The sequence below is a fragment of the Meleagris gallopavo genome, chromosome 2 (assembly GCF_905368555.1).
Source record: "Meleagris gallopavo chromosome 2, MGAL_WU_HG_1.1, whole genome shotgun sequence".
In the NCBI taxonomy this organism is placed as follows: Eukaryota; Metazoa; Chordata; class Aves; order Galliformes; family Phasianidae; genus Meleagris; species Meleagris gallopavo.
In genome coordinates, this window is record NC_139405.1 from 82,064,652 (window position 1) to 82,077,308 (window position 12,657).

The 12,657-nt window shown below is 37.1% G+C and overlaps 1 protein-coding gene across 1 annotated transcript in view; it reads left to right on the forward strand.

Moving 5' to 3' along the window:
• The window catches only part of COL9A1 (collagen type IX alpha 1 chain), a 67,246-nt gene that overhangs the window by 46,320 nt on the left and 8,269 nt on the right, over positions 1 to 12,657 (forward strand). Inside the window, exons 29-34 of the mRNA XM_010707760.4 lie at positions 3,742 to 3,795; positions 4,584 to 4,655; positions 8,173 to 8,208; positions 8,319 to 8,363; positions 10,231 to 10,263; positions 12,153 to 12,299. Of these exons, the coding sequence (XP_010706062.2) occupies positions 3,742 to 3,795; positions 4,584 to 4,655; positions 8,173 to 8,208; positions 8,319 to 8,363; positions 10,231 to 10,263; positions 12,153 to 12,299 (387 nt within the window). The remainder of the gene's footprint in view (positions 1 to 3,741; positions 3,796 to 4,583; positions 4,656 to 8,172; positions 8,209 to 8,318; positions 8,364 to 10,230; positions 10,264 to 12,152; positions 12,300 to 12,657) is intronic.

Below are 12,657 nucleotides of genomic sequence, written 5' to 3' on the forward strand. Positions count from 1 at the left end.
TTAGTCAATCTTTCCTTTTCCTAGGAAAAATTAAATTAGTAACTAAGGGGGAGGGGAGGGAGGGAAAGAGTTTTATATTGTTTCTTTAGTTTCATATTCATCAGTTCAGCAAAACAGAAAAAGAACTAGAGAAACATGGAAATTTTGCCTTTGTTTCTAAATCAAATTCCACTCAAACTGTTTGTCAGTTAGCTTTGTTTCATTCATGTTATAGTAGCCAATCCAAGTAATTACCAAATTCATTTCTGATTTCAATTTTTCTAAGCCAGTTATCCTGGCAGGTGGCCTGAAGGAAGCAAATCTCAAACATCAGTGTGTCATTCCTAATCAGTGGAATATAGCCATGCTTCCCGAGCTGCTTAAATACCTCTTTTCTTTTTTTTTTTTTTTCTTTTCTTTTTTTTTCCTTCTCCTTATTTGTTGAGACGTAGTAAGATTTAATTTGTCACGTTTTTATTTACAGGAAATACAGGCACCTCCTCTCCTCTCCCCTTCTTCATCCTTTGTTTCTCTTCAACTACTTAAGCTTTAAATCGCTTGTATTAAGAAAATATAAATCCCATCCTATGGTCTTGAAGTGAAAAGAGAGCTTGAACCACTTAAATTCAGTACTTGCTGAGTAAACTGAGCAGAACATTGCTGCATATGCAGACAAACGTGTGTTTTTGCAAAATTTTCTTGATGTGATGTGTATTCTCCTAACAATAGCAGCAGAGTTTGTATGTCTAGGTTCAGAAAACTTTATACCATGCCTGCTAATGAGAGACTTTAGAGTGTGAGTTAGAGTGAATATTCAGACTGCTTGGGTTGACTTACTCTCTGGAGATGCTTTTGTTTCTCTCTTCATTAAGAAGGAGCTTAGAAAATAGCTTGATTTGATGCTGAAATGTTGAATGACCTAAATGGAGATCAGAATACTCTTCTCAACATCTTAGATTACTTTCAACTTAATCATTTTCTAAGTCTTAAACAACAGTTGTCTTTGTCTGACCTATCCTGAAATGTGTATTTCATTATCTTAAAAATTATAATTAAAATCTGGTATTACTGGGCATGTTTTGTACATATAATTTCAGTGGTGTTTCACAAGTGGTGAGTCATAATTTATATTTAAGGGAGTTAACATTGCATGATTTATTGCGCAGTCAAAAGAACAATGTAGATTTCCATCCTGCCAGATACACTTTGTAACAAGTAAACCTGAGGCATTAGATGACTGTAACTATACCACTCTGGAAGCATTCAGGGCCAGAGTGGATGGGACTTTGGGCAACCTCTTTCTTACTTGAAGGGTGGTTGTGCTGATGGGGGGGGTTCGGCCTCTTACTGGTTCTCCCAGGTGATAGAACCAGAGGGATTGGCCTCAAGTTGCACTGGTCGGGGTTCAGGCTGGATATTAGGAAAAATTTCTTCTCTGAAAGAGTGGTCAGGTGCTGGAATGGGTTGTCCAGGGCTGTGGTGGAGTCAGTGTTCATGGAAATGTTCAAGAAATGTTTAGATGTGGTACTAAGAGACATGGTTTAGTGGATATTGGTGGTAGGTGGACAGTTGGATGAGATCTTGGGGTCTTTTCCAGTCTTGGTGATTCTATGATTCAATGAATAGCTCTGTGAGAATCTCAACTCAGGGCCATTTCAGTCAGGTATAGTAACTTGGGAGAAGCTTTACAGTCTTAAGTTATGCCATAGGCTGGGGTGATTCCTGTTTGTTCTTTGGTTTACAGTTCCTCTACTATATAAAACACATCACCTGTAGGTCCTCCAGTGTTGGCCCTTGATTTGTTGTAATCTGTCCTTACAGACATAATGTCAACATTTAGGAGAAACATGCCATTAACTATATGCTATACATTTGCTTTGTGGTTTTCTGTTCTTTACTATTTCAGAAAAACACTGTTGTTTGCAGAAGTACTTACAGTGTCTGTTTAACAAAGGATTTTTTACATTTGATGTAAAATGAAAGATTTGATTGTATTCTTTTTGACCTGCAGAAACTTTGGGGCGCTTGAGATGCTTATTATGAGTTAAATCCTGTGGAAGGAAGATTTTGTTTTTATGGTTGTATAGCATTCAGACATGAGTGCTATGACACACACAAGGAGAAAATTTTTAATACCGATCATATTTTTCATCCTTCTCTTTCCTGCAACAGTAACATAACAGTATTCTGGGTCAGAGATGTACTACTGAGCTATGTGATTAAAAAACAGATTTTCAAAAGTGCATTTTCTGAGTAGTAAAATGAAGGTGGTTTGAGGGGCTTTTTTCTTTCTTTTTTCTTTCTTTTGTCCTTTTTAAAAACAAAAAAACACTTGAAAAGGCTTCTAGAAACTGTACAAAAAGTACTTGAAAAGGATAGTGACTTTAGCATGATCGGATATTTTGGAGGAGAAGAATGGAAGTCTGTCTGTGTTTTGTTCTCTGATCTCTCCAGGATACCTAATTACTTCTGGAATTGTAGGGTTCAATTCTTCATTTGTGACCTGGAGTAAAACAAATTTTTAAGTCCGCCACCTCCTTCTATTGTTTTGTATGTCACAATATTTTCCTTATTATGAAGAAAATAATTAGATTTGAAATTATGCATTGTATACATTACTAAAATTCTTAGATCTGCTTTTATTCAGTTTTCTAAGCTATATATACCAGGTTATCTACATGCATACCTAATAACTTTTATTCTTCATATTTTATGATCTTAAATTATACATTATGCTTTTATAGCAAGTACTACTCATGTATTTACTAATCATGTGGAAGTCAGAGGAGTGTCTCAAGTGAGATTTAGGCTTGAATTGAGTCAGTTTTTGAGTTTATCAGTACAAGTGAGAGTAGAAAGCTTATTAAGCTGACCTAAGAAATTTTGTAATAAGAGACAACCCTTTGAGAAAGGTACTTTATTTCAAAAATACCTTAGAAAAATTGATTCAATGTCAGGTTTACCCATAATATATATTCAAATGGCTGTATTAAAGGATGAAGTTTTAGCACAGTGTGTATGCGATGATCTGAATGCATTCATGTATTTGAAGTGAAGATATAAAGTAAAAATCCAGATAAGAGCATATTTCTATGTACCACTACTGTGTGAATGGGAATTTTAAGTTTTCACTTCCCTGTAACAGTCCAGACTTACATAGAGAAGCATTTTTACCTATGTGCATTTGCTAAGCATGACTTCTGCGTACTTTTGTCAGATTTGGTAATCACAATGTGGGATCATGGGACCTCTCAGATTTTAAAGATGGCTTTTAAGAGATTAAAAGAAAAATATATGCTCATCTGATGTTTTTTGACTGAGTGTAGAGCTTGTAAATTATGCTTAATTGTGATCATTTGATGGAATTAAGCATAAACTTAAAGCTGTGTTCACCTATCGGAATGCCCATTAGAACTGTCTTAGTGAGATATGTGCATTCCTAACAGGTAACTTTCATGTGCAGATCCACGAAGGAGACTCTATTGTGAATAATCACTCATCAGAATTAATTAGGTGAATTGTCTAATGCTAACTAAATATTATGTGCCATTGTAACAATAATTTTTGCATTTCTCAGTCTTTCAATATTTGTAACGCACTTGATTTTTTTTTTTTTTTTTTTTTTAGTAATAAACATAAATCTTGATTAAAGCCAACTGCTAGGTAGTATAACTCACTAAACATTAAGAAAATAATCACGTTGTATTCTGAGTTTGCCAGAACTATTTTGGGAGGTAACAAGGTCCTTCTGTTTCCTATAAGGGCAGCAGAGGAGAGCCAGGTCCTGCAGGTCCTCCAGGTTTACCAGGGAAATGGGTAAGCAGTTTATTTCCATATTCAGTGCTTGTGTTTACTTCCAAGAGGCTGTAGTATCAATTGGAATTACACCTAGCCATTATCTATGCAGGGAGCTGAAAATAATGTTGAAATAAGTGATTGCTGAGTTTCTTATTCGGTCCTCTCCAACTGTGCTGGTATTAGCAAATGTTAATTTGAAGCATATGGTGATGTGGTGACGTGTGACTTTTTCTACTACTTAAAAAAAAAAAAAAAAAAAAAAAAAAAAAAGAGAGATCTCAGTGATGTGAGAGGTTGGTCAGTGCACCCCTGTGTGGTCTGTGTGCAGTTGGGGAACAGGAGCAGTGAAAGTCAGTCTTTCTGCTAACAGCTAAATGAAACTATCGAGTGGAGCAGATTATGAATGCCACCTTTTACTACTGCTCCAGCAGTATTTATACAATAACTGTCAGAAGCAGAGCTGGGGAGGTTTTGGCTGAAAGAGCCTGCTGTTACAGAGGAATGCATAAATCACAGAGTGTAAGATCTTAAAAAGTATCTTTAAGGGAACCGGGCTGCAGTTGAGGGACTGAAGGGTGGAAAGCTCTGTTAGCCCTTTCTCTTATGTTTGCAATAAAATTATAATAAGATGCTGCTTAAAAGGATGCATTTTGGATCAGCTCTATTTTGATCAGATAATCATCTTCAATCAAATTGGCACTGTACTGGGAATAAGATTCTACCCCATCTCTATGTAAGGGTATGGCTCTCAGTTGTTTATTCTAGAACAAACTGGGTAAGTTTACATCCTTAATTTGTTTTCACAGGGTCCCCAGGGTGACATAGGACTTCCTGGACTGCCAGGTCCTCCAGGCCTACCTGGTGGTAAGGGTGACCGGGTAAGAAAAGTGCTCATATACACCACCTGGGCTTTGACATCAGAAGTAAATACAGTAATCTGGGCATAGTTTGCAGTTTTTTACATGAATTCATGTCTTGTTGCTTCTTTTGAATGTAGATTTGTTAGGTGCTGTTTAGGGCCCATTAAATACTTTCAGATCATAAAATATGTAGGGAATTACATGACAGTACTTAAGAGATTTACTTACTATTATTAGTGTGTGTTTGTTTGTGTATTTAGAGTTTGAAACACTCAGGGCCTTAAATTACACTAAAAATCATTGACTCAGTGGCTCAGCCAGATCTGAAGTCTGTACAATCAGGCTCTCTAGCCACTAAAGAACTATGTGGAATCTCATCCCAGTTCTACAGTCGATACAATGTCTTTTACACGTGTTTTAGGATCTGCTATAGTAATGTGCTGAGTAATGCAGTAACTGCGACACCTGTGTATGCAGGCACAATTACAGCATCTAAATAGCTCCAGTAGTATTTTGTTAGAAGAATTGGGCTTCAGCAAGAAGGTATCCCAATTTGTTGAACAAATGCCAATAAAGACTTCATAAAACTAAAATGTCATTGATCTTCCCTTGTTAATAGGAGTCTAGAGAGGATGTAATTCATCCTTCCTATTTCAAGCATCTACATCACATGAAATGAATTGCACTTTAATGTTCCTCTTACTCTCCCCTATGATCAGGGAAGCACAGAGCTCTTAGTCAAGTGTTGGTGTCACTGCTCTAGATATTTTTTCTTGTACGGAGGAATCCTGCCCTTGGATTGCCTATATACAGTAAATCAGGGCTTGCAGTTGCTTTTGTCAGGTTTCTACAGCTGCTCAGGTACTTACAAATGCTTCAAAGCGGTCTGTTCTCCTTAAAATATCTTCATGTGGATTTTTTTTTTAATGTTTAGATCAGAGACATGTTTCTAGTCAAATGTAAGTTGATACAAATACCTCTTTTCTTATTAGATTGGCAATGATTCATATGTTAACCTCTTGTTGAGGGAGAATAAAAACACTTAGAGAAGCAAATATGGAAGGAATTTATTATCTGTTGCAATGTTGACAATCTCCTTCCAAAGATGCCTGTTTCTCCTCATCAGTCATATAAAGGGTCTTGACTTCTAGGATAAAAACAGAATGTAAATGCTCTGTATAGACTCGTTCAGATTTAGGCTACAGCCAGGAGATTTCTTTTATCTTCCTAGCAGTTGACAATATCTTCTTCTTGGAGTTTTGGTGGTGTTTTTTTTTTTTTTTTTGTTTTTGTTTTTGTTTTTTGTATTCTAGGGTTAGCTTCATGCCCAGTGCAAGCATCTTAAAGTCCAGAAAGCTACCCTACCAGTGGTCTCATTCTATAAGTGATTTTTACCTTTTTTGTTTTGAGATACGTGTCAACTGAATTCACTTGTCCTTGGTTCAGTTTTTTTCTTCATTCCCATAGAGACTGGAGTGAATATTTTGAATCAGGCTTGATGTGGCAGGAGCTTTGCTAGGATGTATGCCAAGTCACAAGCCTAAAGAGTGATCAGACCATGCCACTCTATTATTTCTCTACCCTGTTGAAATTGCAGCTGCATCTGGTTCTGCCTATGTTAGTAAATTAAATAGTACCAGACCAAGACCCAGAGATTGGTGTTCCTTGATATGTTCCCCAAATATGTTCCTTGATGCTATTAAATAACGCAGCCTCTGAAAAAATTCTTAAGCAAGATTTGGGAGGGATTTTTACAAATAGATAAATAGTATGTCAAAAAAGTAAGAACTTTCATATTCTGATATCTTACGCTATTGCCTCAATTGAAATTTTGGGAGACAATGTAATAGGCTCGGATTGTTTCAGCTGTGATTTTTATGCTTGCTATAAATATTACAGATCATGTTGCACAAAAACGAAAGCTTATCTCATTCTCATCATCTCTTTGCAGTTTTGTTTCTCAAAGGAAAAGTAGAGAAAAACAACACAAAGACCAGTATGTTAGGTTGGAAATCAGTGTCTTTTTGTTTGAGTAATTGGAAAACCTTAATAAGGTGTGATTTTGAGAATACTTTAGACAAAATGGTTTCTGTGTTGCTTGACAGAGTCTGAATGTTAAATAGGTCTGTGGTTTCCACTGCTTAGCTCAGTGCATAATTTAGTATTGGCTCTTCATCCTTGTCAACAGGAGGACAAATCTGAATTTGAGAAGTTGCAGATGTTAAACCATATCCTCTGCCTGTACCTTACAGGAATTAAACGGATCTCTGAAACTGCAGAGAAAGTACTGCATCTGCCTATTTTAGGGGGAAAAAAAAAAAGTACAATTTTTGTAATTTGGAATGAAAATTTTTGAATGTACACAGTTTGCAAACAAAAGTAAGGACAGTCTGATTGTTTTTCTAACAAAATACAAATATTAACATGTTTTCAAATGGTACATTGTTCTACAGATGAAGTACTTCCACTATAGAAAAGAAACTATTTATTCTCAAAATGAATAAGGTCATTAATTTGGTTCATGCCTGTCCAAATAGGTACATTTTAATATTTTTTGCAGGATTCTAAGATAAAGACAATTTAAAAAGAAAAGGAGAAGGGGATGGGCAGACTGTAAATTTTAAGATGCAGGTAATTTGGTTTTTGTTGTGATAAAAATTCTACAGATAATGCTGCTCAAAACCACTGAAAATTAAATAGCAAGCAAGACAAGATTATGACAGAAATTGTGGGTGTCTGGATGTGTTTATTCCACAATACCAAGGCCCATATGCCTTACACTTACACAGAACACTTCAATAGGGCTGGAAAATAGGATACACTTACTGGGTTTTTACTTATAACTTCAACTTTCAGAGTGGTGTTGTAGCATCTGCAAGAATATCTGCCATATGAGGGAGAGATCAGCTACTGCTTGACAGTTAGAACCTGTACTAAGCAGTGTGGCAGCATATTGTATGTTCCATGCTATTACTTTCCTTCAGTCTGCCACCTTAATCATCTAGGAAGATTAAAGTTCTTTCGTTATCATTCTTAAAAATTTACAACTTTAAAGGTCTACTGCATTAATGCTAGATAGTTGGAAGGACTGAAGATAATTTAGTAAGCTTTTAAGCCTGCTCAACATTTTTTTCTACCTGACAGTTTGCACCAGGAAAGTGGCATTAGAAGTTTGGTTGTGAAGAATCTTTAATGTTTTCCTTAGTAGTGTATGGAAGTCCTGAAGGCCTGTTATCTTTCCCAGTAGATATTACTAGTGAGCAGATCTAATTTTCCTCCTAAATGAGTATGATTTATGAAGGCACTAAAATATTCCTAACTGTGTTACTCATGATATAGTATACGACTTCTGAATTGCCTGTTCTAAATGCATTCAGTAAAAGGAATTAAAAAATAGAAAATGGAGACAAAAGTTGTTCTGAACAGACCGTGACCAGTTTAATTGCTGCTTAGTCTACTGTACAGAATAGAAGAAAAACTAATTAAATCTTTGTGTTTCACATTGTAAAATATTTTTGTATCTTTAACCTTTTAGGGTTCAGCGGGTGAACCAGGACCTAAGGGTGAACAAGTAAGTCATGTTACAGGTCATAGTACTTTCAATTTACACTGCCCAATGCTGCAGTACATTGCACTGACTAAATTTGAAGACTGATAGCATGTTTTTATTTTATGGTTTAGGGTGCACCTGGATCAGAAGGAGATGCAGGAGAAAAGGGTGACTTAGTAAGACATTCTTTCTTCACTGGATCTGATGTTTCTTTGTTGTTACTTAAAACATCAAAATATTGTTGGAGCACTTCAAACACAAGGTTTGATCGTTGGAAATACAATTTCAGTTGTGTACTAAATGGGCATCTTGTGGTGCACAGCAGTTCTATTAGTCTGATCATATATTTCAGCTGTTTTAAAGCTCTTTGAAATACACATATTCTTGGGATCTGTTTATGTGCATACTCCGAGTATTTATATACAAAAAATATATATGCATATTCACACAAATGTTTGTGTGTATGTTCATATATAAATATATATAAATTCTTGGTTTTTGAAGCAGTAAGGATGAAGAGGTTGTTTAATTCTGGTGAAGCAGGAGCACAGGTAATAATTAACCTTAATAACATAGATTTGACTGAAATGCACTGTATTCCCTTCATCTGTGATAACAAGCAGAAGCAACTGGCTGTTAGAGGAAGATTGGTCTGAGAAGAGGCAGTGGCAGTGTAATACTACTGAAGAAGTGAGGCATGTTGTGAATTCACATGGGTAATGTCTGTGGCATGTGCCCTTGGGTATTAGTTTTCCTAGAGAAAGAGAAGTGCACTAATACAGAGTCTATTGTCCCTTGTGAGCCTCTACCTGAAGTAATGTGTCCAAGTCCAGGGACCCCAGCTGTTGGAGCTGGTCCAGAGTAGGGCCATGAACATAATCAGTGGGTTGGAGCACCTCCCTTACAAAGAAAGGCTGAGGGAACTGGGCTTGTTCATCCTAAAGAAGAAAAGGGTCTTGGAAGATCCTTATTACAACCTTTAAGTATTTAAAGGGAGCTTACAAGCAGAAGGGAGACTAACTTTTTTGCATGGTTTGATAGTGATAGGACTAAGGAGAATGGCTTTAAACTAAAAGAGGGAAGATTTAGATTAGATATTAGGAGGAAATTCTTTAGTCAGTGAGTGGAGAAGCACTGGAACTTGTTGCCTAGAGAGCTGTTGGTGCCCCATCCCTGAAGGCATTTGAGGCCTTGTTGGATGGGGCTCTGGGCAGCCTGATCTGGTGGTTGGCAATCCTGCCCATCCAGGAACTGGATGAGCTTTAAGGCTCCTTCCAATCCAGGTTAGTTTGTGAATCTAAACTGATAACTGTCATTTCTATTTGACTTAAGACATATTAATAGACAAGGTGACCTTTCTGGCCTTTCTAAAACTACTTATTTTAACAATGCCATTTAGGAACTGGTAGAATATAATTTTCTGAAATATTTACAAGGGTAATCCAATAACATCAAAATGGAGGAGTTAATGTTTCATAGGTGAACCAAGATTTTGAACCAAAACTCTTTTTAATTTTAATTTTTTATTTTTCTAATTCAGAATGAAAGATGTAAACTTTTCTACAGTGAGATTGTTATTCTCAGACAAAATGTCCAGGGGTTGCTGGAAGCCAGGAGCTATGTTGCTGGGAATGGAAATTTCTAGGGGTTTGATTTCCCTGTAGCACTCTGAGTAGACAACTGCCTGGTTTCTGTTAACATCTTTTCATGCCTAACAAACACAACATAGTAAAACATCTGTAATTCTGACAAATAAGCAATACAAAGCCAGTTGTAAGAAAAATACTTTCTTGTTTGTGCCATACAGAAATTCTTATAAGAAAGGAATCTTACAGAATAATTTAAGATTTAAGTTTTATTTCCTAAATTGTAATTAATTTGAATTATTTTGAAGTGCAATTTTACATAATCAACAAGTGCCTTGGATGTTAAATATGTGAGCTTTTTTACTTAAGTGGGAAAATAATGTGAAGTTTACTGCATTTGTGATGACTGTTACAGTGGGTACTCTTTCCTAACAAAGTGTGTGCTATTTTTGTTTAGGGTGATATGGGATTACCAGGTGCAAAGGGATCTGTAAGTATAAAGAACTTCACTGTTACAAATATACAGATCTGGTAGATAAAATGGATAGTTTTCTGATGAGCTCTCACAATTAAATCAAATGTGCTCCAACAGCATTTCTTCTTTCTAAATTTTGAGTACAATTAAGATGGAAATAAACATGTTCTTTGTGTAGTAGAGGAGTGGTGCAGCAGGGTGCCCAATGTAATGGCTGCAAGTAGGGTATAGTCTTTACACTGTAGAAGAGTGGCAGTAGGACTGTGTTGTCTATGTGAAAGGACTTCTGGCTCTGATTCCTTAACTGCTTTCACATGGAAGGTGAGCAGAAGCTTGTATGTCGCATAAGAAACAAAATCTGAGAGCTGAATGGGTTCTTTTGTTTTGGAGTCACTGAAGAGCGAGATTATTGCAGCAGCTGACAGCTTGGGCTATAATATCAGCAAATCAGCAATTCTGCCTATGGGGAATTGAGTCTGAATGTTACAAAATGAGCTGTGCTTGTGTTATTGGTGCCCAGTATGCCTTTGGGGTTAAGAAAATGCATGCTAGACAGCAGTTACTGCTAGCTAAGATGTTATAGGAAGGACACAAGGAAGAGATGGAGTAGGAGAGGAATTTAGTTTTCTCTCTTCACTGCATGAAACCCTAGAATGCTCATCATCCTGGTGAGCACAGGGATGAGTAAACCCGACAGCTTGCCAGACTGGGGAAGAAAGAAGTGATGGCTTCCTGGTTGTGTAGCTCTCAAAAGGAATTTTGTTCTTATAACAGTGGAATTATATTCTCATGGACTTCTGGTGACAGGGCTCGAAGTGCAGCATAGATGGAAAGGAAATGGCTCCATCTTGTGGATTTAACCTATACTAATAGGCCATGGTTTTGAGGATCACTTTCAGCGGGTGGTTGCTTTGTGTGTTTGTTTTTTTTTTCCTTTTCTTTCTTTTTTCTTCTTTTTTTTTTTTTTCCCTTTTTTCCTTCTTGACTGGGAGACTTGGGGAGCTGTAAATACATACAGATTTTGTTAAAAAAACTTTTTTTGTGGTTGTTTTTGTTTTCACTACTGTTGGTTAACAGTATTACAGTAACTTATACAGAAAGTAACACAGAATTGGGCTAGGTCTCAACTCTGCATTCTATTTAATCACTTATAGCTTTTGCTCCAGGAAACATTTTAGCTTATTTACTAGATTGTACTTCTATGCTGATATTAATGTAGCCATATCAACCCCTCCATTTCTCTGGGAACAGGATGCTTATACCAGTAAAACTGCTCTTTATATCCATTCCCTCAGTACAGTAAGCTGGAAGTGCATCTGTTGTGGCACTGTGCCAACAGCACTTGGAGTGAGGGTGCTCCTTTCCCTATGACAGCACAATGAAGCCTAGGCCCTCTAACCTGTGTGCTTTGAACTCCGACACATAAACAAAGCAAAAGTTTGTATTCCAAAACTGAGCCTGGGACTAGATGATGCAAGACCATACTGTGGTACTCTGTGAGGCATTTGGAGCAAGAAGGGAGATGAAAAGTTTCTATCCTAAAGAGCAAGTAATGTCCAGAGAAGTCATATGTGACATGAATAAGGGCAGAAGTACAAACCAAGAGACTGTTCTGTGGTAAAAACATTGTCTTGCACATGTTACTACAATGAAGGCTCAGTCTTTTTTTTGACAGAGTATCTTATTTTCCCAGATCCTTTCTTGAAATGAAAGGAACTCTTTTTAATTTTATAAATTGCACAATCACTGACTCTAGATGCTTATATAAAAAGAATCTACGCACCAATTTTCTGCATGCCAGTGGCTGTTACTTTGCATTCATGAATAGCCCTTGTCACTATTTGGACGTGTCAGAATAAGTCTACCACTAGCATAGCAGTCATTTAAAATTCTTTCATTGCCAGGTTGGTAATCCTGGAGACCCTGGTTCCCGTGGGCCAGAGGGAAGTCGGGGACTGCCTGGCATGGAAGGGCCACGAGGTGCACCCGGACCACGAGGCTTGCAGGGTGAACGGGGTGCTCCAGGACTGCCTGGTAGCCAAGGTCCAGCTGTAAGTACTGCTTTCATGTAATTGATTTCTTTTTGAACTCTTAGCTGTCACTTGCACCACTCCTTTTCTCACATCAGGAGATGCATGAGAAGCCGAAATACTACAGTAGGGTTCAAAATACACTGTACCTTGCAATACCTTGCAACTGACATATTTTAACAAAGGAGAAATGTTAGGTTTGTATATAATTAGTCCTTTGGACCTCAGTGTTCAGTTTACTTGTCTTTTCTTATGCTCACCACACTCCTGTGGTGTGCATGTACCATGTCTTAGACATGGGCGCGTCACACACACGCAGTACATACCCGCCTGCCTAGTCAAATTGATTTCAGCTGGAGTAGTGCAGGGACTGGAACAC